The sequence below is a fragment of the Nomascus leucogenys genome, unplaced genomic scaffold (genome assembly GCF_006542625.1).
Source record: "Nomascus leucogenys isolate Asia unplaced genomic scaffold, Asia_NLE_v1 Super-Scaffold_285, whole genome shotgun sequence".
Lineage (NCBI taxonomy): Eukaryota > Metazoa > Chordata > Mammalia > Primates > Hylobatidae > Nomascus > Nomascus leucogenys.
The window spans coordinates 952378-978575 of NW_022095770.1; the positions used below are offsets into that span (position 1 = coordinate 952378).

General features: G+C 55.0%; 1 protein-coding gene across 2 annotated transcripts; it reads right to left on the bottom strand.

Moving 5' to 3' along the window:
* Positions 1 to 803: 803 nt before the first annotated feature.
* On the bottom strand, positions 804 to 24627 carry LOC100602815 (signal transducer and activator of transcription 5A). Of its 2 annotated transcripts, none has more exons than XM_030808116.1 (19): positions 23881 to 24627; positions 22917 to 23054; positions 22434 to 22590; positions 20394 to 20483; positions 16922 to 17096; positions 12859 to 12989; positions 12459 to 12610; positions 11870 to 12025; positions 11286 to 11465; positions 8313 to 8400; positions 8090 to 8212; positions 7027 to 7119; positions 6279 to 6485; positions 5229 to 5323; positions 5002 to 5132; positions 4392 to 4547; positions 3631 to 3682; positions 3246 to 3353; positions 804 to 2226 (listed from the first exon to the last, which is right to left on the bottom strand). In XM_030808116.1, exons 2-19 carry the CDS (start codon positions 23042 to 23044, stop codon positions 2064 to 2066), a joined length of 2385 nt encoding a protein of 794 aa, XP_030663976.1. In that variant the 5' UTR covers positions 23045 to 23054; positions 23881 to 24627; the 3' UTR covers positions 804 to 2063. The 2 variants fall into 2 exon arrangements, with proteins under 2 accessions (XP_030663976.1, XP_030663977.1); XM_030808117.1 differs by having other exon boundaries at positions 16922 to 17091; positions 23881 to 24012.
* Positions 24628 to 26198: the final 1571 nt, after the last annotated feature.

Below are 26198 nucleotides of genomic sequence, written 5' to 3' on the forward strand. Positions count from 1 at the left end.
TGGAGCAGATTAGCCCCGTGGGGCGGTGGCACCTGCCCGTCCCCTTCCCTCCTCTCTTCTCCCACCCCCGCCTGCCCCCTGCTCTGGGCCCCCTGCGCCTCCCTCCTGGGGCCCACGAGCCGCCCCTCTCCCTCGCTTGAGCTCTGAGCTCAGAAGGAACCTGCCCGCAAACCTGGCTCCCAGCCCCGCCCAGGGAGCGCGCGTTCCTGAGCCCAAGGGCCCCAGCGACAGCAGGGACTGGCTGCAGCCGGCGGTGCGGGGGTCCAGCCGGGGCGAGCCGGTCCCCCTTGCTGCACCTCCGCCTCGCACAGTCGCCGGCAGCCAGCTGAAAACAGCGCAGCCGCGTGGTGCCACCTGCTGGTCTCTGGGAAGGAGGAGGATGGGACGGCTGTTGTGGCTCTGGGACTGCCCCTGGCCCCGAGGGTTGAGAAGCATCTTGGCGCCGGGCCCTCAGCCGCCAGCTTCGAGGCTGCTGGGAGCAGCAGCTGCTAAGGAGAAGCCTGGGTCAGAGTTCTGCCCACCCGCGCCCATCTCCATCTTTTCCCCAAACCTCGTGTCCCCTGCTTTTTAGGGAATCTGTGCCCCCTAGACTGGCTCCTTAGCCTTCTGAGAAGCATTGACAGTATTCCAGGGGTGGCCAGCACCCTGAAAACCATAGCAAAGCGGGCAGTTAAAATTTAAGACTAAAAGTGACAGCATCAGGCATGCACGGGGGAAGGAACAGAACAACCGGCTCCAGGGGTTCCCATCACCCAGGGAGGCCACCAACGCCCCAATCAGGAGCCATAGCAGCAACTTTACGAAAAAAAATATTTTATTCCAAAACACTGTTTACACAAATGTGTGGTCTTTGTACAAAGTACAAAAAAATCCCTCTTCTCATCCCCACCTCCCTTCAGAGATGTTTAAACCTTGGGCTCCCAATCTTCCATGGTCAGCTGCACCTGACTGCGAGTCCTACAGCCTCAGAGGGAGGAGCGTGTGGGGTTGGGAGCAAGGCCTTCTCAGACCACAGCCAGTTACGCAACAGCGCAAGGCCTGCTCCAGGCCCCACCTCGCAGCGGAGCCAAACCAGATCAGCTTTTACCCCTGACTCCAGATTCCACAGGCACGCAGCACATGGCTGATTTGCAGCTTGTCTTTCACTGCAGTTTTTTTTTTTTTTTTTTCCAGGAGATAAGAGGACCAACCCTCCAAGTCCTGGGGCCCCTGTCCACCCACCATATCCTAGACCCAATCTTTTCTTCCTCTTTGTCGACAAGGTTACAAACAGAGAGGCAAGGAAAGAAGGCTGGGGCCCGACGGAGGGGAGAGAATATATATCCCGGGGAATGTGGGCAACAGCATCATAGACTTGAATGAAGCCCAAGGCCAAGCAGCCAAGCAAGGACTAATTCAGAGCAGCTCAGAAACCCTCACTCAAACCGGTGGCCCCGCTGTGCTAACGACATGGCCAGGCCCAGACACGCTCTCAGAGGGTTCAGTCTGGAGTCCACATTCACTAAAGTATAAAATACTACTCGAAAATGAACCTCAGCCTCCCTTCTGAGAGATGAATCGGTTACATCAACACATGAGGACAGATGCATTTACATAGACCCACACACGTACTTTCTCTCTCTCTCTGTCTGTCTCTGTCTCTGTCTCTCTCTTAGGACGGCAAAGCTTCTCACTCCAGAGTGAAACTTCAGCTTAGAGATGTTACCCGTCTCCCCTCCCCTTCTCAATTATCTCATTCAAATAGCTGCTGAGCAGATGAAGGGCACAGGAGGAATAGGTCTGGCTGCATTGAGTGCCTGCAGTGACAGAGGCTCGGTCTCTACCACGACAGAGATAGACTCGGCGCACTCTTGGATGCCATGATCTGAAAAGAGGCCACCGCTGCTGCAGCCACATCCCAGGACTGCACAGGGGAGGCAGGCGTAGCTCATGCACAAGGACACACACACACACACGAACATTCATGCCTGCAAAGGTGTCAGTGTACACAGCCTTACTAAACTCACAACACGAAGGCTTCACATTGAATATTGTTTCCAAAGAGAAGTGTGGGATTCAAACATTCATGAGAGGGAGCCTCTGGCAGAGGTGAAAAGACCGGCAGGGGGCGAGAGGCGGGAGTCAAGACTGTCCATTGGTCGGCGTAAGAGTTCCTCCACGTGCCTGGCCACATCCATGGTCTCATCCAGGTCGAATTCTCCATCCTGATCGAGGACATGGTCAGGGCTGGTGAAGACAGGGAGATGTCAGAGGGAGCTGGCATGTCTCACAGCCTCAGGCCCCCTGGGGACAGCCTCCAGCCTGCTCTCCACTCAAACCCCCGTCTCATGAGAACAGGACCAGTTCTGGCTGGATGCCCCCACCCCACCCCAAGCTGGGTAGCAGTCAGCCCACTGGCTTCTGCAGACCCCCACTCTATTCACATCTCTTGCTAACTCACTGGATAATCTTAGGGAATTCATTTCCCCTCTACTATCCTCTTCTTAAAACCAGGTGGCTGACACAGTGGGCTCTGCCCACCTGCAATGATGCTCAGCTGCATGGTAGGCACCGCCCTGTTCACTGAGCACCTAGAACGGCTGAATCTTTTCACTGACCACCTAGAACAGCTGAGCCTATTGAGCACATGACTCCAATTTTTACAGCCACCTGGAGAGTGGGTATTGACCCCGTTTTATAGACGAGAAAACCAAGGCCATGTCAGGAAGCTTGCTCTGGGCCACCTGGCTGGGAGGTGGCGGAGTCCGGATTGGAACCTGGGATCTTCAGTGGTCCCACTGGAAGGTGGTACCTCCCAGACATCCAGCCCTGGCTATCCAGTGAGGAAGGGAATTAATTCTCTACCTTGTTCCCACCAGACTCAAGAACAACCACCCCATTCATAGCTACCCTGTAACAAGCCCTTCCAAGCCCCTCTCTGTGGAAATGCTTCACCCACACTGTCTCATTTTAATGCTCATCCCGTTATGAGGCAAGCATTCTTGCCTCTGTTTTACACGTAAGGCAACTTGAGCATCAGAGAGGCTCAATCATTTTCCCAAGATTGCACAGTTAGTACTGGAGTGAGGACTGGACCCTGCTATGTCTAGCTTCAAAACGCTCTGTTTTTCTGGCTGATCTCACTCCTCCTGGACCTGGGCCTAACCAGAGCTCTGGATTCCTTTGCCCACCAGCCCTCCGGGGGTCCAGCCTGGGGCCAAGTCCCCAGTCCTTCCCCTGCGGACCCCCATGAGAACACCACCTACTTCTGTGGGTACATGTTATAGTGAGCCTGGGGGCACACAGCTGGGGAGGGGGCCTGGTCCATGTACGTGGCGCTGCCACCCCCAGCATCTGCAGACGCATTCACAAACCTGCAGAAAGAAGAAAACAGAGCTTCAGCTGCCAGGGAGGCTGGGGCAGCTGACTTGGGGAGGGGACCAAAGGGCATGTTTGTCTTTCTCGGGGTGTAGAAGGACAAAGTGCCCCACTCGGCCCTGGGGCTCCAGCTATAGGAGTGGGGACTCCCTCCCCAGGGCTGAGACAGGTTTCCTGGGGGAGCGGAAAGCTGGGCCAGGATAAGGATGGGAGGCAGGGTCTGGGGGAGGAGGAAAGAGGCAGAAGGAGAGCCAGAGCCACCTGGACACTTACTCAGGGACCACTTGCTTGATCTGTGGCTTCACGTATCCATCAACGGCTTTAGCTGCCAAGGGAGAACAGTGGTGAGAACCAAAGTCTCTGGGAATTCCCAAGTGGGGTGGAAGCCCACGCCCCATGCAGTCTCCCTCCTGCTCACATCACCTTGTGATCTCAGCTGGGATGAGATTTCCCAAGGACCCCCAATAAACACCAGCTGATGAATCCTGCCTGAGGGTCACTGAGACCCCTGGCTTGAATTCCATTCCTTCTCCTGGTTCTTTTTCTGGCCATTTGCTTTCCCTCTCCCTGCTCCCACCCCTGTCAAAGAATGAGAATCAACAAGCAAACCCAACCAATGGATTGGGAAGAAGAGAGACTTCTCCCTTTTGCTGCCTGCACTCCACTCGGGGGAAGGTTTGTGAGCAGGGTGTGGAGAGAGCAGCTGGTGAGGTGGGGAGCGGAGCACTATCTGTGGGCTCGAATGATCCCGGCCACTCCCTACAGTGCTGCCACCCCTTCCTCCAAGGGTGCAGAAGTGAGAATCCATGCAGCTTTCACTTTGCAGAGAAGAGAGCTGGGACGGGTTTCTCGTTCCCTCTCCTCATTCGTGAGCCCCTGAAATCCTCTCCATCACCCCATGGGCCAAAACCCACAGGGGACATGGCCCCTGGGCTCCTCCTGGGGAAGTCCCCACGGCGCAGCCCAAGGCTTTGTCTATGGGCTGGGGAAGAGCCTGGGGGAGTCAGCCGGCAGGGTCCTGGGGCAGTACCCACCCAGCACAGGAGTGTAGTACTTGGAGAAGACCTCATCTTTGGGGCGGTCAGGAAACACATAGATGAGATAGCTCAGGTCCCCCAGCCGGTCAGCCAGGGACCTGATGGAGAAGTCCCGCGTGGTGAATGGTTTCAGGTTCCACAGGTTGCGTTCCGCTGTGAAAAGAACAGCCTCATTCCCATAATCCACCGGCAGCAGGAGGATCAAGGTTTTGGGGCTTTAGGGCAGGCTTGCAAGAGAAATCTGGGCTTTTATAGAGTAGCTTGTGCTGCAACCCCAGCCTGTAGGGAAGAAAGCCGACGCGGGATGTTCTACTCAGCAAACCAGGTGAGCAGATACCAACAAGGCTGGGTCGTGGCAGAGAGGGGAGAGCGTGAAACTGCAGGAGGACTCGCCCAGCCGTCCTGGAGTCTATGGGGCTGGGGACTTCAGGTTCTCCAAAATGGAAAATGATAGAAAGAGAATGCATTTCCAAGCCACAGCCCTCTCATACTAAGCTTCCCGCTGGGTACCTTCTAAGGACACAGGCCCGATGGAGGGTGGGGGAAGGGGGGCAAGGGAACAGGAGACCGGGCTTGGGGCTGGAGTGTGGGCAAAATGGGCACTCACGGGAGTCAAACTTCCAGGCAATGGTGATGCCCCCAATTTCTGAGTCACTAAAGCGCAACAAGAAGGTCCCGTCAGGCTTGTTGATGAGCAGGTCGTGGGCCTGTTGCTTATTCACAAAACCTAGGATGGCCCTGGGTGCATGGAGCATTGAGCGTCACCACTGGGCCACAGCCACAGTCCCTCTGCGCCCACAGCTGGCCCCTGACCCTGCGGCCCCCGTTCCTTACCCATCATTCCAGTGGGGCTTGTGGTGCTTCTTCAACACCTCCATCACCCCATCAAACCACTGCCAGAAGGTGTAGTTCCAGCCCGGCAAGTTCTCCTGAGGACCCAGGAACCCCCAAGTCAGGGCTGCTGCCCCAGGTCACAGGTGGCCCAGGAAAGTCAGGGCCCTCCTGCCCCCACCCAGTCTTCTCCCAGTTCTTCACCCCTGCTTGCCACCACAGTCCAGCAGACCATAAAGTGACACAGCCCCCAACTTGTACCCTAGGGATCCAGAGAGGAAACTTACTTCTAAGACACAGGGGTCCAAGACCAGCCCGTGGGTGGGAATAAAAGGTGTAGAGAATAATCCAGGCTGGATGGGGCCTCCAAAGTCATCCCCTCATTTTACAGGTGGGGAAACTGAAGCACAGAGAATGGATGGGTCTTCAAAAATTATCGAGGAGACAGGCAGAAGGAGAGCCACAGCCACAGGTGTGGTGGCTCATGCCTATAATCCCAGCACTTTGGGAGGCCGAGGTGGGCGGATCACCTGAGGTCAGGAGTTCGAGACCAGCCTGACCAACATGGTGAAACCCCATCTCTACTAAAAATACAAAAATTAGCCCAGCATGGTGGCGGGCACTTATAATTCCAGCTACTCAGGAGGCTGAGGCACGATAATCACTTGAACCCGGGAGGCAGAGGTTACAGTAAGCTGAAATCACGCCACTGCACTCCAGCCTGGGTGACAGAGTGAGACTCTGTCTTTAAAAAAAAAAGAAAGAAAGAAAGAAAGAAAATTAGCAAACACATCTAGGCCCAGAACCCAAGGATCCTGACTCCCAGCCCTGGGGCCCTCCATCATCTTGCTCTTGGCTTCACAACTGAGCACAACTCCTACAGCCCCTGCCTGCATTTCTTGAGGCTAGGGGCCCCCATCTCTCCTGGTTGTAGGAGAGGGTGGCTGGGGGTGGAGAGTGGGGTGCTAGCCCCAGGCAGTAACCTGTCTGTGAGGCGGAGGAGCGACAGACCCCGGTGGGCCCTGGTGGGTGGCTGGCAGCCGGGCCCCTCACCCTGTTGAACTGGGACCAGGACACAGACAGGCCGCTGTAATCCTCCAGGTGGCTGCTGCTGTTGTTGAACAGTTTCTGCGCCAGGAACACGAGGTTCTCCTTGGTCAGGCCCCGATTGCTCTGCACTTCGGCCTTGAATTTCGTGTTGAGCGCCTCACACAGCTGCGGCCACAGCACTTTGTCAGGTACAGCAAATGGCACCCTGCCCTGAGAGGGAGACAAGAGAGGGGAAAAGGTAGATTGAGGGAGTTGGAAATATTCACACACACACAAGATACACGACACCCAGAGACAGGGGAGGCTGAGACAGATCCAGAAAGGTGACACAAATGCAAGGGCAGGAAATGTGGCAGCTTTTATATACTAGCTTGCGCTTTTTTTCCCAGCCTGCAGGGAAGAAAACCGATGCAGGGGGTGGGGGCATGCAGGGACAGAGACGCAGACCAGGGAACAGAAAACAGAGAGCAAGGACCCAAGCCATCTGCCAAAGGAGGATCCCAGACCAAGATCCAAAGACCAAGCTCACAGACCTCACAGACCCCAGTCCAGGAACCTGGAACCCAGACAGAGTGCCAAGGCCATGGCAGAAGGCAGGCGCCCAGCACCCCAGCCCTTCTGGCCTCACCTCACCTCTGGGCTGGCCCTGGGGTGAGGAAGGACCACTCAGCAGGGGCCCAAGGGGTGGGGCTGACCCCAGGTGAGTCCTAGCGCCTGGGGATGCTGGGGTAGGGCTCCCACGGGGACTCACCGGCTCAGCAAAGGCGTTGTCCCACAGCACGGTGGCCGTGGCATTGTGGTCCTGGCTGCCGTGGACGATGACAACCACAGGTAGGGACAGAGTCTACAGGAGTCAAAGGAACCCAAGTTGATGGGGCGTGACCACCACGTGCCCTCTGCTTAGGCAACGTGCCCAATCTGCCTTTTTTTTTTTTTTTAATGTATTTTTTTTTTGTATATGGAGTTTCACTCTTGTTGCCCAGGCTGGAGTGCAATGGTGCAATCTCGGCTCACCACGACCTCTGCCTCCTGGGTTCAAGCGATTCTCCTGCCTCAGCTTCCCAAGTAGCTGGGATTACAGGCATGTGTCACCACACCTGGCTAATTTTGTATTTTTAGTAGAGATGGGGTTTATCCATGTTGGTCAGGCTGCTCTCGAACCCCCGACCTCAGGTGATCCACCCTCCTTGGCCTCCCAAAGTGCTGGGATTACAGGCATGAGCCACCACGCATGGCCGCAATCTGCTTTATTTTTTTCGAGACAGGGTCTCGTTCTGTCGCCCAGACTGGAGGGCAGTGGTGCAATCACAGCTCACTGCAGCCTTGACCTCCTGGGCTCAAGTGATCCTCCTGCCTCAGCCTCCAGAATAGCTGGGACTACATGTGTGTGCCACCATGCCCAACTCTTTTTTTTTTTTTTTTTTGTAGACACAGGTTCTCACTATGCTGCCCAGGCTAGTCTTGAACTCCTGGACTCAAGCAATCCTCCCTCTTCTGCCTCCCAAAATGCTGGAATTACAGGTGAGAGGCACCACACCTGGTTCCAACCCACTTTCCTCACTCACCCACAGCTCCAAACACAAGCCCCTCCCAACAAAACATAGGCACAAGCAAACAAACAAAAACTACAACCAATTTTTTCTTAGCCCATTGCCTAAATTGTCTGGGTTAGTCCCAGATTATAACCTACAAAACAGGTACCTACAGAGTCAAAGCAGGCTGTCTGATGGCATTGCTGCCAGGAGTCCCGAGGCAGGCTCCTCCACCTCTTGGGTGACCTGAAGCAGTGGGGGCAGGAGGGCTAGGGGCCTCACCTTCACCTGGAACACAAGCTCATTGCTGCCAACACTGAACTGGGACTCAAACAGGACAGTGAACTTCTCCTCTGTCACGGACTCTGCACCCCGCCGGTCAGCACGCTTGATCCTCTTCAGTGACTGCAGGGTGGGAGGTGACAGGGGAACAGGGAGACGGCGGCTGCTTACAAGGACTCGGCTCTGGGCAGACCTGCCTTCCAAGGGTGGGCCCTGTCCTCACCATGTTCCTGAAGTGGGCACTGAGGGTGCCTGTGGCTTGGTGGTACTCCATCACGCAGCAGTTGTTCAGGATCTCACCACTACACTCGCTGCAAAGAAGAGGGGGGTCCCAGCTCCACACGGGCCCCAGGCCAGGAGTATGGTCCTGTCCACACCTTGGGCTGGGGTCTTCGCTCAGGTCAGCCCTGCCAGCAGCCCCTGCCCCCCATCCCCTAAGAGTGTTTCTTGGCGTCTTTCTGGGTTACTGACTTCTCCGTCAACCTGGTGCCCAGCACCCAAGGCAAGGTCTCCAATGGTGAGGTCTGGATCTATCATTAGAAATTCCTCGATACCAAGATTGATGTGAGGGGCTTTGGGGACTTCTAGTAGCTTCTAATGCACTTAAGATAAAAACCACAACCACAGTTTCTGAGGATCCCTATGGTCAACACCTACCCACCTCCCTGGCCTCACTGAATTCCTCTCCCCTCACTCAGGACAGGCAAGCCCCACTGGCCCTGGCTGTCTGCTGAACACGCCAGGCTTGGACATTGGCCCTTGCTCTTCCTGTCACCCCAAACACTCTTAGCCTTCTCCTCCTTCAGGTGTCAGCCCAGATAGCTCCCCAGAAAGGCCTTCCTGGACCACTTATCTGGTGAAGCTTACCAGGCTGACCTTTCCTCACCCCCGCCTTAAACACATCTGCAACACTAGCAGATTGCTCTTTTTTCTTTTTTTTGAGACAGAACTTTGCTCTTTTTGCCCAGGCTGGAGTGCAATAGTGCAATCTCGGCTCACTGCAACCTCCACCTCCCGGGTTCAAGTGATTCCACTGCCTCAGCCTCCCAAGTAGCTGGGACTACAGACGCACGCAACCATACCTGGCTAATTTTTGTATTTTTAGTAGATATTGGATTTTGCCATGTTACCCAGGCTGGTTTCGAACTCCTGATCTCAAACGACTCTCCCACCTCAGCCTCCCAAAGTGCTGGGATTACAGGTGTGAGCCACCGCGCCCAGCCTAGATTGCTCTGTCTTAACTTCTTTTCCAGTGTCTATCACCGCTTGGCCCTGCCTGATCTTTTAAAGTGTATTATCATCAGTCTCCCCAGCTGCAATGCAAGCTCAAAGGCAGTGAGAAGATCATTTGTTTTCATCTTCACCCCAGATCACATGGTAGGAAATCAGTAAACTTTTTTTTTTTTTTTTTGGAGACAGAGTCTTGCTCTTGTTGCCCAGGCTGGAGTGCAATGGCACGATCTCGGCTCACTGCAACCTCCACCTCCTGGGTTCGAGCAATTCTCCTGCCTCAGCCTCCCGAGTAGCTGGGATTACAGGAGTCCGCCACCACGCCCGGCTAATTTTTGTATTTTTAGTAGAGATGGGGTTTCACCATGTTGGCCAGGCTGGTCTCGAACTCCTGACCTCATGATCCACCCGCTTCGGCCTCCCAAAGTGCTGGAATTACAGGCGTGAGCCACTGCGCCTGGCCTTTTTTTTTTTTGAAACAGTCTTGCTCTGTCACTCAGGCTGGAGTGCAGTGGCACAATCTTGGCTCACTCCCACGTCCACCTCCCAGGTTCAAGTGATTTTCTTGCCTCAGAGTAGTTGGTAGTTGGGACTAGAGGTCCAAGTAGCTGGAGCTACAGGTGTACGTCACCAAGCCCGGCTAATTTTTGTATTTTTAGTAGAGACAGGGTTTCACCATGTTAGCCACGCTGGTCTCGAACTCCTGGCCTCAAATGATCTGCCCGCCTCTACCTCCCAAAGTGCTGGGATTACAGGCGTGAGCCACCTCGCCCAGCCTCAGTAAACATTTTTTATTGGATGACAAGGGATGGGGCCATGTCTTCCACATCACTCATTCACTCATTCATTCAGCCCCTGCGTACGCTGTGGGTGGTCTGCCCTGACACTGGACACTACCTCTCCACTCTCTGCCACACAGTCTCTGTACTCTTCCCTCAGGATGTGGCACATAGGTTCTGCCTGAAAGTCCTCCCTCTCTGCTACTTCCCTCCCTATCACTAGCTACCTCCAATTCCACCAGGAACCCAAGACTGTCATTTTTTTGCATCAAGACCCCCTTTCTCCGTGCCCTACACGTCCCCCTGCCACATGGCTACACCATCTCAGGCATTTCCCAGCATCTGCTGCCTGCTCTGCTGGTCAAGGGGCTGGGCGAGGAGACAGCCCAGTTCTGCTGGGATCACAGTTTCATCGTCAGTGTGTAGCACAGGTTCTAGAACACAGCTGCAACACCATACTTTGTGTGATTTTTTTGGAAACAGGGTCTCACTCTGTTGCCCAGGGTAGAGTGCCATGGCGCAATCATACCTCACTGTAGTATCAAACTCCTAGGCTCAAACAATCCTACCACGTCAGCTTCCCGAGTAGCTGGGACTACAGGTGCGTGCACCACCATGCCCAGCTAATTTTAAAATTTTCTGTAGAGATGAGGGTCTCCCTATATTGTCCAACTCAAACTGTTGGGCTCATGTGATCTTCCCACCGTGGCCTCCCAAAGTGCTGGGGTTACAGGGGTAAGCCACCGCACCTAGCCTAGCACCATGCTTGTTGCAGGGACAGGGAAGGCCTCTGAGTAGGGGGAGGGCAGTGCACCATCTGTCCCAGATTTAATGATGGTTTGACATGATTGTTCGAATTTACAATGGTGTGAAGCAATACACTTTCAGGAGAAAGTGGTGTGATAGTCTCTCACAATGCTGGGCAGTGGCAGTGAGCCTCAGCTCTCCGCAGCCACACCATCCCCAGGGTAAAGAATGGATACTCAGCTGGGTGTGGTGGCTCACGCCTGTCAACTTAGCACTTTGGGAAGCTGAGGTGGGAAGACTGCATGAGTCCAGGAGTTCGAGACCAGCCTGGGCAACACGGTGAACTAGGGGACAAGACATAGCTGGATGCAAGGACAAAGAGAGGGGGTGCAGGTCCCCCATACCTAAGCATGGGCAGGGGAAGGGAGAGGCACAATTACTTGCGGGTGTTCTCGTTCTTGAGCAGAGACTTGGCCTGCTGCTCACTGATGATGGTGGCCTTCACCTGGGGGGGGTTCATGTGCACGTTCAGCTTCCCGCCCACCAGCAGGCGCACGGTGGCTGCAAACTTGGTCTGGGTCTTCAGGACCTGAGGAGGCTGCTTCTCAATGATGAATGTGCTGCAGGGAACACAGGGACAGACGCACGATGAGGGGCTGGCGCAGGGGAAAGGGCTCTCAGTCCCTCTGTGGTGGGGGTGGGGCGCCTCCCGAGGGGCTCAGGAGGTGAAGAGCTCGGGCACAGCCTCTGTTCCTGGGGAAGCCGTGAGAGTCCAGGGAGAGGATGGAGAGGGGAGTGAGATAACACAGCAGGTGGCATGGGCTGCGGCCCAAGGGCATCTCTTGCAGTGTCCACAGGAGAAACTGGGCAAGGGCGGCACCCAGCAGCCACAGCAACTGGAGATGGAGTGGGGAGGGATGAGAGGCAGGAAGCGGATCTGCTGGTCTGGAAGGCACCTGTGGCCCCCCACACGCAGGTAGGAGCTGCTCCAAGCTCCTGGGCATGGCCAACAGGCAGCAGTCACCTGGTCACCAGGGCTGAGATGATGTCCGTGATGGTGGCGTTGACCTCGGCCAGCATCTCCTCCACTGGGCCGGGGATGGGCAGCTGCTGGCAGAGGTGCTCGGCCCTGCGGATCTGCTGCCGGTTCTGCCAGATGATCTCGGCCAACTTCTCACACCTGCACGAGAGCCCCAAGGCCGACAGGAGGACAATGGCTTCTCTGCACAGACGCCAGGCCCCAAGACACAGCTCCCGCTCCCCCAGGAAGGCTCTGTGCTTTTGCCACACTTCCCACCCATGGGAAGAGCAGAGCTCCCTGCCTCCCAGAATTAGAGACGTACACAGGAGGGGCGACCCTGACTAGGCCCAAACAGCCCGAGCATCACCCCACACACCCCAGCCCTGTCCCATCCCCAGGACAGCAGCCCCCTTCCTGAGGGAGGTGCACAGGATGGGGGACCAAAGTCTGATTCAGGAACCAGGCCGCCTGGAGAAACAAGAGCTGTCCCAGGATGGAGGGGGCCTGCTGCAGGAGCCAGCACAGGAGGTAGAAGCAGCCGGGTCCCCACCAGCCCCTCCTGCCCTGCCTGCTGGCCCCCCCACACCATTACCAGGACTGTAGCACGTCCAGGCTGCCCTCAGGGGGCCCCCCGTTCCCGGCCAGCTGCTGCCGCCGCTTCCACTGGATCAGCTCGTCATCCAGGATGATGGTCTGCTGCTTCCGCAGCAGCTGCAGGGTCTTCTGGTGCTTCTCGGCCAGCTCCTGAGGGAAGGGAGGAGAGCAGCCCCTTCTGGGCTCCCAGAGAATGCCGCAGGGCCTCGCTGGGAAATGGCAGGGCAGGGCCCAGGCCGCTCCCTCTCCCCGAGCTGCTCTGCCTCGCAAGGCCCCCAGGAAAAAAGGCCTCCTGCCCTCCCAGGTTCTGCTCTCATCCTGGTCCCAGCCCTCCCTCAGGTCCCCAAAGACTGACTTCATGGCACCTATGCCCAGGAGAGGCCCAGGACCCCACTCACCACGCGGTACTGCTGCAGTGTCTGTGCCTCACGCTGCAACCAGGCCTCCAGAGACACCTGCTTCTGCTGGAGGGCCGTCTCCCGGCTCAGACGCTCCTGGGGGCTCAGCTGGGCCAGCTGGGCAAACTGAGCTACAAGAAGGGATAGGAAACCATGACCATCACCTCCCAGTGTCCAACAGGAGGCCCAGAGAAGCCCACTCACCTGTTCTGGAGCGAGACCCTCCCAGGCTCAGATACTGCATCAAGAGCAAGTCGGGGTTCCTGACAGCCAGGGGGGCCAAGATGAATGGGCGCCTCAGGAGGTGCCTCTGGGCCCTGCTCACCAGCCTCCTGACGCTGAGCATCCCCTCTGGGGGCACACGGGTGCTGGGGCAGCTGGGGAGGAGGCCTGCCTGTCTCCTGCCCGCCTGCCCCACAGGGCTGCTAGCCCTTTTCTCTAGGCCTGGCGTGGGTCCAGGCTGTCTGGGGTACAAGTGTGCCCATGCCCTTGACTGCAGGTGAACCTGGGCAAATCGCTTTCCTTTCCTGTGCCTTGGCTTCCCCACGTGTAAAACGGAAGATTCTCGGCACCTCAGTGGGGTTCTTGAAGATTAAATACATGAAGACATGGAAGATGCCAGAAAGCTGCCTGGCATGGGTGCGCTCTGTGTGAGGTTTGTCCTTCTTGGTTAACGGGAAACAGGACAGAGAGAAGAGGTGACAGAGACAAGCAGCTGCTCGGCCCCATCCCTCCCGCAGCAATGCCTCCCTCAGAGACCCCCGGCCCCAGTGGCTCTGTCTCGTCCCTGAGCACAGCAGTCCCTCCTCAGGGGAGGATGAGATTCTTGAGGGGCTGGAAGGGGCCCAGCATGTTTGTCCAGGTGAGCTCACTGTGAGCCCAGCCGACCAACCAGGGGAGACAGACAGACAGACAGACAGCAGAGGGAGAGCATGTCCAGGACCACTGGGGATGCAGAGCCACCAAGATTCTCTCAGGAAAGGGAGGCCGGAGGGAGGCGGCTTCCCTCCACACCACCTGTGAGGAGTCTCACTGATGGCAGAACAGGGAGTAAGTCAGGCCTCACTACCTTTTAAGAAGTATCCATCATGGGGCTGGGCGCAGTGGCTCACACCTGTAATCCCAGCACTTTGGGAGACCATCCTGGCTAAAGCGGTGAAACCCCGTCTCTACTAAAAATACAAAAAATTAGCCGGGCATGGTGGCGGGCGCCTATAGTCCCAGCTACTAGGGAGGCTGAGGCAGGAGAATGGCATGAACCCAGGAGGTGGAGCTTGCAGTGAGCCGAGATCGGGCCACTGTACTCCAGCCTGGGCGACAGGGCTAGACTCTGTCTCAAAAAAAAAAAAAAAAAAAAAGTATCCATCATGTGCCAGGCGCGGTGGCTTACGCCTGTAATCCCAGCACTTCGGGAGGCTGAGACAGGCAGATCACTTGAGGTCAAGAGTTCAAGACCAGCCTGGCCAACGTGGCGAGACCCTGTCTCTACTAAAAACACAAAAATTAGCTGGGCATGGTGGTGCATGCCTGTAATCCCAGCTATTTAGGAGGCTGAGGCAGGAGAATTGCTTGAATCCAGGGGGTGAAGGTTACAGTGAGCCGAGAGCACCACTGCACTCCAGCCAAGGCTACAAGCAAGACTCCACCTCAAAAAAAAAAAAAAAAAAAGTACCCATTATGAAATACGTAAGACATAGGGAACATGGAACACAAGGGCGCCTGTGTATCAATAACCCAGCCTGAGAAACTAAATATGTCCACTGTTACAGCCACCACCGCAGGCCCACCCCACCCTCCCAACGACAGCCCCTCTCCACCACGCTGGGACTATTAATCCCTTCCCGTCACCTTCTCAACAGCCCAGCGTCCTTGCTTGAGCTGAGTCAGAAGATGCGCGCATCAGCATGTCTCGGTCGAGCTCCTGGCTGGCCCCTGAGGGCCATGTCACCCTGACCCCAGCACTGCCCCATGGAATGCACAAGCTGGGACAGACGAAAGGAACTCTATGTAGCCAGGAACAGCCCACAGCTAGAACTCAGAAATATGGCTCCAATCTCACTGCAGGTATGGAGCAGGAAGAGGATCATCCAGGCACGGACAGATCCGAGGCATCTGCACGGCTACCTCGGGAATCCTGCCCAGCCACAGGGAGGGTGGTGGTGATCCCTACACCTGGGTCCAGCCTTCCTATGCAAGGGACCCACTTAGGGCTCTCCTGAAAATTTGCAGAAGCTTTTGGGAAGGAGGCCAGAGAGACGGGAAGCAATTTCCCTACTCCACTGGAGGCAGCTGAGCATTCCCTGGCAAAAGCAGATCGATAGTCTGTGTTTCTGCTGAGTGAACTTGACAAATGGGACTGAGAAGACACTGCATGATAGATCCAAACCCGACCTGAATCCAAACCTAATCCGCCACCATGCACAGCAAACAGAAAAGCCAGGCACGGGATCAGAAATACTGTCGACAGTCTAAGGACTTGGGTAGGAATAACAGCCTGAAATCTTCCATTTCCATTCTCAGAAGGAGCTGCCCTTCTTCTAGGGCCAGTCTGGGACAGATTCAGATGAGGGGAAGTTCTCTTAGAATTATCCTGTCAGTATTGGCTGGGCGCAGTGGCTCACGCCTATAATCCTAGCACTTTGGGAGGCCAAGGCAGGCAGATCACTCGAGGCCAGAGGTTGCAACCAGCCTGGCCAACATGGCAAAACCCTGTATCTACTAAAACTACAAAAAAAAAAAAAAATTAGCCAGGCGTGGTGGTGCATGTCTGTAGTCCCAGCTACTCAGGAGGCTGAGGCATGAGAATAGTTTGAACCTGAGAGGCAGAGGTCGCAGTGAGCCGAGATCGTGCCATTGCACTCCAGCCTGGGCAATAAAAAATAAATAAATAAATAAGCAAACAAACAAACATTTAGAATTATCCTGCAAGTATTTACATAATAGCTGCAATATTCAGGCATTGTGTTGGTCTCAGTGTACACAAAGCACTGACAGTGCAGGGTTAGGAAGAGAGCTTACACGGCTACAATAGAATTCTAAAAAAATTAGCCGGGCGTGGTGGCCTGCACCTGTAGTCCCAGCTACGCGGGAGACTGAGGCACGAGAATTTCTTGAAGCTGGGAAGCAGAGGCTGCAGTGAGCCGAAATCATGCCACTGTGCTCCAGCCTGGGCGACAGAGCAAGATTGTCTCAAAAAAAAAAAAAAAAAAAAAAAGAAAGAAAAAGAAAGAAAAGAAAAGAAGAAAGGTTTAAAATCAATGACCTAAGGTCTACCTTAAGAAACCAGATTAGAAAGAGTAAAGGAAAAAGTATTTTGATACCCCTTGTTCTCACTAAGATGGGATGTTACATTTCTGGGGTCAGTCTGGAATGGGACATATTAATAGATGGGCCATGTCCCATGACTCCTCAAATTGTACCTGGGGTTAATTCCTTTCAAGCTAATTTGATTTTTTTATTTCCCCACATCTTTATCATGGGAACCATTGGTGAACTACAGACCTAGGATACAGGAGAATTTTCTACTGTCACCCCTTCCCCCAGGCCCACGTCCTATCTGTGAGGCTCAAGAAGGCCCACTTTGGAAGTTCCACCTTTCCCAGCCTGGTTCAACCAGAAGACTTCCAATCCAAGTCCTCCCTCTGGTTAGGGAGCACTGTTCATATTTATCTATTTGTGTAGATATTTACAGAATATACACCATTAAGGAGAGAATACTGGTTAATAAAGTACAGGAATTTTATGATATATCTCTAGTTGAGATCCAGTTCTGTAACTTACAGGCAACCTAGGCCAAGCTACTTTGAACCTCACTTTTACCATCTGCAAAAGAGGGGATAACACAACTGTTCACTTCATAGGCTTGTTGAGAGGGTTGAATTAAATAATATGTGCCAAGTGTGACCTACAGCAGGGACTCAATCATCGGGAGCCATTGCTTCTACCAGGCTTCGGGCAAAGTGCTGAGGAGATGGACACTGACCCAGCTCTACCCTCTAGGAGTCCATAGAATGTTCCTCACTCCCACCCTCAGGATGCACACTGTGCCTCCACCGCGCCTCACCTTGGATCCTCAGGCTCTCCTGGTACTGGATGATGAAGTACTCCTGAGTCTGCTGCAGCTTCTTCAGCTCATTCTCTGTGTCCTGCGTGACCAGTCGCAGCTCCTCAAATGTCTGGTTGATCTGAAGGTGTTTCTGGGACATGGCGTCAACCAGGATCCCAGCCGGAGAGCTGCACTGGAGACAGATGGAGTGGAAATAACTCGGGGAAGAGAGGATGGGAGAAGACCACAGGCATTAGGAAACACCAATACTACAGACTCCAAATCCCAAACCCCAAACTAGGGTAAGAAGGGAAACTAGGGCAAGAAGGGAGGGTCATTTGCCTCAGAAGGAGTCATTTGCCAGAATTGGGATAGAAAAGGGAAAGAGAAAGGAGAAACAGGTGACCCGGCAGATAATGGCAGATAATGGCACCTTCAAAGTGCAAATGTCTATGTCAGAGCTGACCTCCACTAGAGTATTCCAAACAGGGTCCATCTAATTTCCCTCCCAGGGACTACAACTCAACATGTCCCAGGTGTCACCTGGGTTTTCCCACAAATGATGATGACCCCTCGCTCTACATTTATTTGCTGACTCAATGCCGTGGACTGCAGTAGATCCTAGGGACATAGGGAGGAACAGGGCTGTGTGAACACACATCATCTCACTTAAGACCCCCTTGTGATTGAAGGAAGAGGGAAGAGGCTGAACCTCTCACAGGCATCCTGGAGACCCCGAAATGAAGTTAGGGGGGAGGCATCCACAAGCTCTCCTGGGATCCAGCCATTCCTTCAGCACATTCAGGCGAATCGCTTGAACCCAGGAGGGAGATGTTGCAGTGAGCCGAGATTGCACCACTGCACTCCAGCCTCGGCAACACAGCGAGACTCCATTTCAAAAAAAAAAAAAGAGAGAGAGGGGGTAGAAACCAGGTCACAAAGGGAGGGAGCACATGGCTGAAGGAGAGCAAGTCCTCAGAGCCTTTCCAATGAACTGTTCTCAGAATAAAATCCAAACCCCTTCCCATGGTGTCTGCTGGCCATAGCCCTGCCTACCTCCAGCCCCAGCTCACTGGGAATGTGTGCTTTCTGTTTCTGTTCCTTGAACACACAGGCATGTTCCTGCCCTGGGGCCCTTGCACTTATTGTTCCAACAGTCTGGAACATTCTGGCATCAGATCCTCCTGAGGCAAAGCACTTTAACTGGTACCGTTGCAGAGGGGTCATCTCTGACAAGCCAATTCACAGTAGTGCTGCTTCTGTCTAAAAGTGTGTTGTTCTTGTATTTGCTTACACGTTTCTGTCTGTCTCCCTGCACAAGGATGTGAGGTTCCCAAGGGCTAGGACCTTGCCTTTCCTGTGTACTACAGAATCCCCAAGACCTAGAATGCCAGCGGTGTTCAGGAACGGCTTTATGGTTGGAGGAAGGAATGAGCTCCCAGACCATGACAGCACCAGCACCATGGACATGGATTTGTCAATGAGGCTGAAGTCATTTTTAGGTTTGCAGATACCTCTGTGATGGCAACAAGTCAGGGACACAGGGGCTGTGCTGGAAGACCCTTTGTGACCTGGTTTCTAACCCCTCTTTTTTTTTTTTTTTTTATATACAGAGTCTCATTCTGTTGCCCAGGCTAGAGTGCAGTGGTGCAATCTCGGCTCACTGCAACGTCCCCCTCCTGGGTTCAAGCGATTCTCCTACCTCAGCCTCCCAAGTAGCTGGGATTACAGGCGCCCGCCACCATGCCTAGCTAATTTTTGTATTTTTTAGTAGAGACCGGGTTTCACCATGTTGGCCAGGCTGGTCTCGAACTTCTGACCTCAGGTGATCCACCCACCTTGGCCTCCCAAAGTGTTGGGATTACAGGCGTGAGCCACCGTGCCCGGCCTGTTCCTACTCTTGTAAAATGGAGATAGCAATCATACCTATCTGCGTCAGAAGAACTAACACAGGCAGGCTCAGAGAAGTAAGGCCCAGGGAGGGGTAACGGTGACACATCTCCCCAGTTCTGAAATAATAAAGGCACTGGGTATCTGCATGGACAATGACACAGTGCTCTACTATCTGCAATAGAGCAAAATGAATTTCACAACATGACATAACAGTTAGAAATCTTAGAACAGTGACCGGAGCACAGGTCATATTTATTATTTATTTGTTTATTTATTTATTTATTTTTGAGACTGAGTCTCACTCTGTCATTCAGGCTGGAGTGCAGTGGCGTGATCTTGGCTCACTGCAACCTCCGCCCCTTGGGTTCAAGAGATTCTCCTGCCTCAGCCTTCCGAGTAGCTAGGATTACAGGGGCCCACCACCATGCCCAGCTAATTTTTGTATTGTTAGTAGAGACAGGGTTTCACCCTGTTGGCCAGGCTGCTCTCGAATTCCTGACTTCAAGTGATCCACCTGCCTCGGCCTCCCGAAGTGCTGGGATTACAGGCATGAGCCACCACGCTCAGCCTATTATTTATTTATTGTTGTGGACACGGATTTCAGGATTTACTCAGCAGACATTTATTGAAGTCTCACTGTGTGTCTGATGCTGAGCTATCATCAGAGAAACACATAAAGGCCTGGTGTTTTTTATCCATGGCAACTCCCCACTTGGTTCCTTCTCCCCAGTTACACTGACCACTTACAAGTCTTCCAACATGATAAGAAGATTCATGCTCTCCTGCTCTCGCAGCTGCTGTCTTTTCACTAGAAAATTCATCCCTCCTCTCCTGCCTTTCTCCACTGTAGTTCAGACATGCCTGTCCTCAGGATGATCCCCTGCCAGCCAGCCCCAATCTGAGCTACTCGGGAGGCTGAGGCAAGAGAATTGCTTGAACCTAGGAGGCAGAGGTTGCAGTGAGCAGAGATCGCGTCACTGCACTCCAGCCTGGGCAACAGAGCAAGACTGCGTCTCAGGGGAAAAAAAAACAGTAGGGGCCGGGCGAGGTGGCTCATGCCTGTAATCCCAGCACTTTGGGAGGCTGAGGCGGGCGGATCACGAGGTCAGGTCGAGACCATCCTGGCTAACACGGTGAAACCCCGTCTCTGCTAAAAATACAAAAAATTAACCGGGCATGGTGGTGGCGCCTGTAGCCCTAGCTACTCGGGAGGCTGAGGCAGGAGAATGGTGTGAACCTGGAAGGCGGAGCTTGCAGTGAGCCGAGATCGTGCCACTGCACTCCAGCCTGGGTGACAGAGCAAGACTCTGTCTCAAAAAAAAAAGAAAAAAGAAAAAGAAAAACAGTAGGAACAGAGGCTCAGAGAGATTAAGCAACTTGCTCAAGTCACAGCTAGTAAGTGGTAGAGCCAGGGACTGGACCCAGGGGGTCACTCCATCCCGGCGTGCAATGCTGCCACCTCTTACACTTGCCCACCTCCCTCATCTTCTTGTTGCTCTCCTCGTGCTGCTGTTTTATATAAACACAGTTGTTTCTGGAGAGAAAGGCATATGGAAGGACTTCTCAACAACCCTCCCCATCCCCAAGGGACACTCACATTGTTGGCTTCTCTGACCAGCCTCTGTTCATTGTACAGAATGTGCCGGATGCAGCGGACCAGCTCCATGGGGCAGCGGTCATACGTTTTCTGAAAGAATCCAACAGCAGCCTCCAGCGCCACCCTCTGCTCCAGCCACGCCAGCCCCATGCCATGCCCAGCCCTTCCTCTCCTTCAGCCTCTGCCTCAGCTTTTCCCAGGGAGCCTCGGGAACTATCCCCAGACACCTCTATATCTCTGTTCCTCATCCTCATCTTCCCCTCCAAGATCTTCATATCTGGTTTGGAGCGAATTAAAAACCCACAGTTTATGAAGCACTTTCTCTTTTTTTTTTTTTTTTGAGATGGAGTTTTGCTCTTGTTGCCTAGGCTAAAGGTGCAATGGCATGATCTCAGCTCACTGCAACCTCCGCCTCCCGGGTTCAAGTGATTCTCCTGCCTCAGCCTCCCGAGTAGCTGGGATTACAGGCATGTGCCATCATGCCCAGCTAATTTTGTATTTTTAGTAGAGGTGGGGTTTCTCCATGTTGGTCAGGCTGGTCTCGAACTCCCGACCTCAGGTGATCCACCCGCCTCAGCCTCCCAAAGTGCTGTGATTACAGGTGTGAGCCACCATGCCCAGTCTTATGAAGCACTTTCAATCTACCATATCTTTTGACTCTAACACAGGGGTCCCCAACCCCTGGGCCATGGAATGGTACAGGTCCATGGCCTGTTAGGAACTGGACCACACAGCAGGAGGTGCGCAGCGGTGAGCAAGCAAGTGACGCTTCATCTGTATTTACAGCTGCTGTCTATTGCTCGCATTACAGCCTGAACTCTGCTTCCTGTCAGATCAGCAGTGGCACTGGATTCCCATAGGAATGCTAACCCTATTGTGAACTGCACATGTGAGGGATCTAGGTTATGCACTTCTTAAAAGAATCTAATGCCTGATGATCTGTCACTGTCTCCCATTACCCCCAGATGGGACTGTCTAGTTGCAGGAAAACAAGCTCAGGGCTCCCACTGATCCTACATTGTGGTGAGTTGTATAATCATTTCATTACATAGTACAATGTAATAATAATAGAAATAAAGTGCACAATAAATGTGATGCTCTTGAATCATCCAGAAACCACCTCCCTGCCCAATCCCGGTCCGTGGAAAAATTGTCTTCCATGAAACCAGTCCCTGGTGCCAAAAAGTGGTGGGGGACCACTGCACTAACAGCATGGAAACCCTAGGACATAAGCAGAAACTATAATCCCCATTTCACAGATGAGAAAACTGATGCTCAGAGACACTATGTATTTGTCCCGATGCAACCAAGTGAGAGAGCAGATGACTCCAGACTCAGGGCATCTGACGCCAGGGTCAAGGTACTTCCCACCATCCCGCCCCTGGCCTCCTATATTGCTTCCCCTCAGGCTTCTCCTGTTTTCCCCCTCTTCTGGGATGGACTTGTATTTCCCAGGCACCCTGCTGTCTGTATTGAAGGGCTCTCTGGGAAACATAAGTGAGTTCCAATAAGTGCTTGACTGTAATCACTACCCACACCCCTTTCCTGCTTCCACAAAAACTCCCTCTCTTCCTCCATACCCCCTCCTCTCAAGTAAAGAAGAAGCTACATCTTATTTCTAAACCCTCAATTCAAAGCCCTTGTGTCCAGCTCTTGTCTCTGGGATGGCTCCTCTCTCACCTTTAAAAGACCCCAGGAGGGAGGTCTGGTGGCCTAATTTCTAGAGTCTGCTGGTCTTCCCTTCTCCAACATAGGAATCCTGACTCAGTCTCCCTCCATCCCTTCTGCTGCTTCCATAAGGCCAGTTCACCCATCTCCCTCTGTTGGCAACAAACACCTCCCACCCTTGCTTTGCAATATGCTAAAGAAATCCGACAGGTCGAATTTAGAAAGAGGGGGTGGGGGAAATCGAAGAAAAGTTCCCAATAAGTTCGTGGTCACATGGTGAGTCAGTGGCCAGGCCAGGAAAAAACCCAGGGGTTCTGATGCTGGAACAAGATGATGCTGCCTCCCCGTAGGTGGCCCAGAGCCTACACCCACCTGGAGCTGCGTGGCGTAGTGCCCCAGCTTGATCTTCAGTAAAAACCCATCTTCCCCCACCTGGTGCTCCGCCTTCTTCTGTAGCTCCTGCACCAGGCCCTCCAGGAGCTGGGTGGCTTGGGCTCTGTCCTGGGGATTGTCCAAGTCAATGGCATCCCTTGGGGCGGGGCAGGAGAGAAAAACCTACTGTGGCACCTCCTTGGGCAAGGAGGTCAGGGACCCGGAATAAAGTGGAAACCCCAGGCTCATGACCGAGGGCACTCCAGGGCCCACAAGACTTGTTCCTAGCAGCTCCACAGACATCCGAGTCTAAAAACATTCTCTGTCCTCCCAGGCTTCCCCTTTCCCAGGGACACCACCCCTTCCGCACAGAGAAGGACAGGCAGGACCAGAGTCACACCAAACCACCATGAGTAGAACTAGAGGCCAAAGGGCCTGGATGGTAGGGACCCTCTGAGGAGGGGCAGGGCGGGACGTGCCTACCATGGCTGGCTCTCAATCCACTGGGCCAAGTAGTGCCGGACCTCGATGGGGAAGTGCTGGCCGTACAGCACCTGCATCTGGCGCAGCGCATCTCCCTGCAGCTGCTGGGCCTGGATCCAGCCCGCCATGGCCGTTCACCTAGGGCGAGCCAAGCGCTGAAGCGCTCTCCTCTGCAGAGGCCAAGGAACCGGGCCTGCCCCTGGCCCTGCCATGCCTACCTATCCCTGGACCGCGGTCAGGCCAGGCCCCTCCCCTCCCACAGATAGCTTTCCTGGGCAGGAACAGAGATGGTGAGGAGTGGAGGGTGGCCCATCCCCTGCAACAAGGAACCCGCTGAAGGGGAGGGGAAGGTGCTCTGTAGAGGCAGGTGCCCTCCCCGTCTTCCTCTCCCCTTGCCCCACCGGAGCTTCTCCAGTGGGGGGGACGGCTAGAAACTGAAAGAGAAACTTGACGGCAGGAGGCCCACAGGCCCTCTGGAGAGGGCTGCAAAGATCCCCCCAGCCCGCCTCGGGCCGGGTTTCTGGGAAGGGGAGATATTCCAACCCGAAGTTAGGCCAGCGCCGCGACGGCTCCCACTCGACGGCTAGGGCTTTTCGGGCACATGGCTGGGGCTGTTCAGGAGACAGGGCTGAGGACTTGGGCGCTCCCCTCTTCGGCTGCTCCCCTCTTCGGCTGCTCCCTCAGCTGTGCACTAGTGTCTCCCCGGGTCCAGCCCGACAGTGCTTCCTCTCCAAGGTGTGCCAGGACGGCGCCCTCCCTGGCCTCTGCCTTTCATCCCCGACCCCTGTCCCCACGTCCCCCCGTCCCTCGTCCCTTGTCTGCGCTGCGCCAACTCCCTCGCAGTGCCGGGGACTGAACCCCGCGCTGCGCCCGGCCGTCGAGCTCCGGGTGCCGGAGGTGCTGGGGCGACAGTAGAGTGTCCCCTCTCCGCGCGCCGCCGAGGACGCGCCACCGGGCCACCCACCTGGTGGGGCCGCGCCGTCCGGCAGCCGGGCCGGCTCTGCGCCCCGCAGCTCTCGCTCCCGGCCGAGGCTCCTGGCGGCGGCGGCAGCGGCGGCTGTTACTACAGGAAGGAGCGGAGAGCAGCGATTTCCTCCTCAAAGGTCAGCTGCCTGCGATAGACCATACACAGCGCGCGAGCCCGCGCCAGCACCCCTCCCAGCCCCGCTTGCTCCCTCCCTGCCTCCGCCCTCAGTCGCCGGCTCCCCTGCGAGTGCGCAACAGCGGCGGCCGTTCCCGGCGGGCGGCAAGGCGGGGCGGCGCCGGGCGTGGGGGCTGCCCCGACGGCGGGGTCCCCCCGGGAGTCCCAGCCGGCCCTCGGCTGCGGCTCCGAGGGAGCGTCCCGGAACCAGGGCGGGTCAGAATAGCCGGGGGAATGTGGTTGTCGGGGGGTGCCGGGAAATCCCGGGCTCTGGAAATCCCAAACCTGGGCCTCAGTTTTCTCATCCGCAAAAAGGGAGGAGGGAAGGGTGGATCAATTGGCAACGCCTTCCAGCTCTGGAGCCTGTCATCTTTTGAGCCCCTAGATTAAAAAATAAATGTGTGGGGTGTGTGTGTGCACGCGCGTGTGTGCGCATGTGTGTCTTGGGGGCCACAGGTTTTGTGACCTCAGAGGCAAAACTGTAGGGAGGGGAAGGACTGGGGAGTCTAGTGAAGCCAAGGTCACCCCCACCACCGCAGCACCTCCCTCCTTCTTTTACTCCCGCCATCTAAACTCAACCCTGACGGAGGAACTGGAAAGAACCTTGGCAGTCATGTGTTTCAGCCCTCCCCCTCTCCACAATTTTGCAGGTAAGAAATGGAAGTCCTGAGAGGGAAAGGGGCTTGCCCGGGGCCACCCAGGGCCACACAGTGGGCACGTGGCCTCACCCCGACTGTGATCCATAAACTAGCCAGCGCCCCCGTTCACCCAGCCTAGTTACTTATGAGGCTTCAGAAAAGTCCAGGGAGGGACCGTCTTGAGTCCTCCCAACTTCGAAACTGCCTACAGGCCTTGCCACAGCAGTGAACATCCTGTCTAGAGCCTCAGTCCCCCTCTCCAAGAGGCCCCTTCCCACGAGGCCCAAGGGGTTTGGTAAGGTCGGGCTGGACGCCTTCCATCCCCTTTGCCCAGCTTCCCTCTCCTCTGGGCCTCCCCTCTGCCTGGCAGCGGGTTGGCAGCACCAGAGGAGGGGCCAGCCCAGCTGCCCACTCACAGCACAGCTGGGCCAAGACTGCATGTCCTGGTGGGGGGCGGTGTGCATTCTCATCTGCCTCCCTCCCCAGCTGCTTCTCAGAGCTGCCCTTTTCTCTCCATTCCCACTCTCCCTTCTTGCCCCTTACTACCTCTCCCAGTTTCATTCTTTTAACTTCAGAGGAAAAAAAAAAAAGAACTTCAAAGCTACAGAAGCCAAAATGTCTGGGTTCTCCCCACCTTCCCTGTGTGGTCACAGTGTCTTAGTTGGCAGGATCACAAGGGAAGGAATTGAAAACTCTAAGGGGGTGCATGGAGGATGTAGGGAAGCCTTGCTTCCCAGATGCTCTGTAGGGGGCCCCAGGGAGGAGGAAGTATAGCCCCTCTCCTCTCCTTTCCCACTCTGAGCAATGGATTTGGCAGGGGAGGGTCAGGCATAGAGCTAGGGGGTCACCTGGAATGAAAGCCAAGTGCCACAGCTGGAAGTGACCATAAAGATGATTTTACAAGTGGAAAAACAAAGGCCAGAGAGGGGAAGTGACTTTGCCACTGTCATGCAGCCTGTCGGTGGCTGGATACAAACCCATTGCCACATTTGGGTGGGTCCCACTTGGCACCTGTGCCCTCCAGCAGTTCCCTTCAGGCAGGTGTGGAAGTCAGTTGATGGGAGCAGATTCCTCAGGTTTTCAAGTCCTCTCACCCAGGTCTGGAGGGGAGAGGGCCACCCTTGCCATGCACTGACATCTGGACACCTGATGGAGAGGGGGTCCTGCCTGCTCTCTTCCAGGCAGCCACCTCTCTAGACTCCTCCTCCAGGGCCAGCAGAGGCCTGTTGTTCCAGCAGGCAGCCCCACCCACCAAACATCTTTCTTGGTTGAGCTGGGCTTGGCTTTAGTGTGGGTAGTCCTAAGTCCTAAAAAGCTAGCACTGAGGTGCTAGAGAACAGAATGGGAAGGATAGGCCTAAAAGGGTGTCTGTGTGGCTGTGTTTTCAGAGCCCTCCCGTGCCTCCCACCCTGACCCTGTGCCGGGTCTGTGCCAAGTGGCTATGCCCTTGGTTGACCATCTCCTCATTTGGTCTCTGACTGTAAGGCCCCGAATATCTGTGTC

Excerpts from the sequence above, each read along its gene's own strand:
- LOC100602815 (XM_030808116.1), bottom strand. The coding sequence starts at position 23,044 with ATGGCGGGCTGGATCCAGGCCCAGCAGCTGCAGGGAGATGCGCTGCGC. Across the intron at positions 7,120-8,089 it reads AGCTTGTGTTCCAGGTGAAG|ACTCTGTCCCTACCTGTGGT; the intron begins GTGAGGCCCCTA and ends TGACTCCTGTAG. Across the intron at positions 3,683-4,391 it reads GTACTACACTCCTGTGCTGG|CTAAAGCCGTTGATGGATAC; the intron begins GTGGGTACTGCC and ends CTCCCTTGGCAG.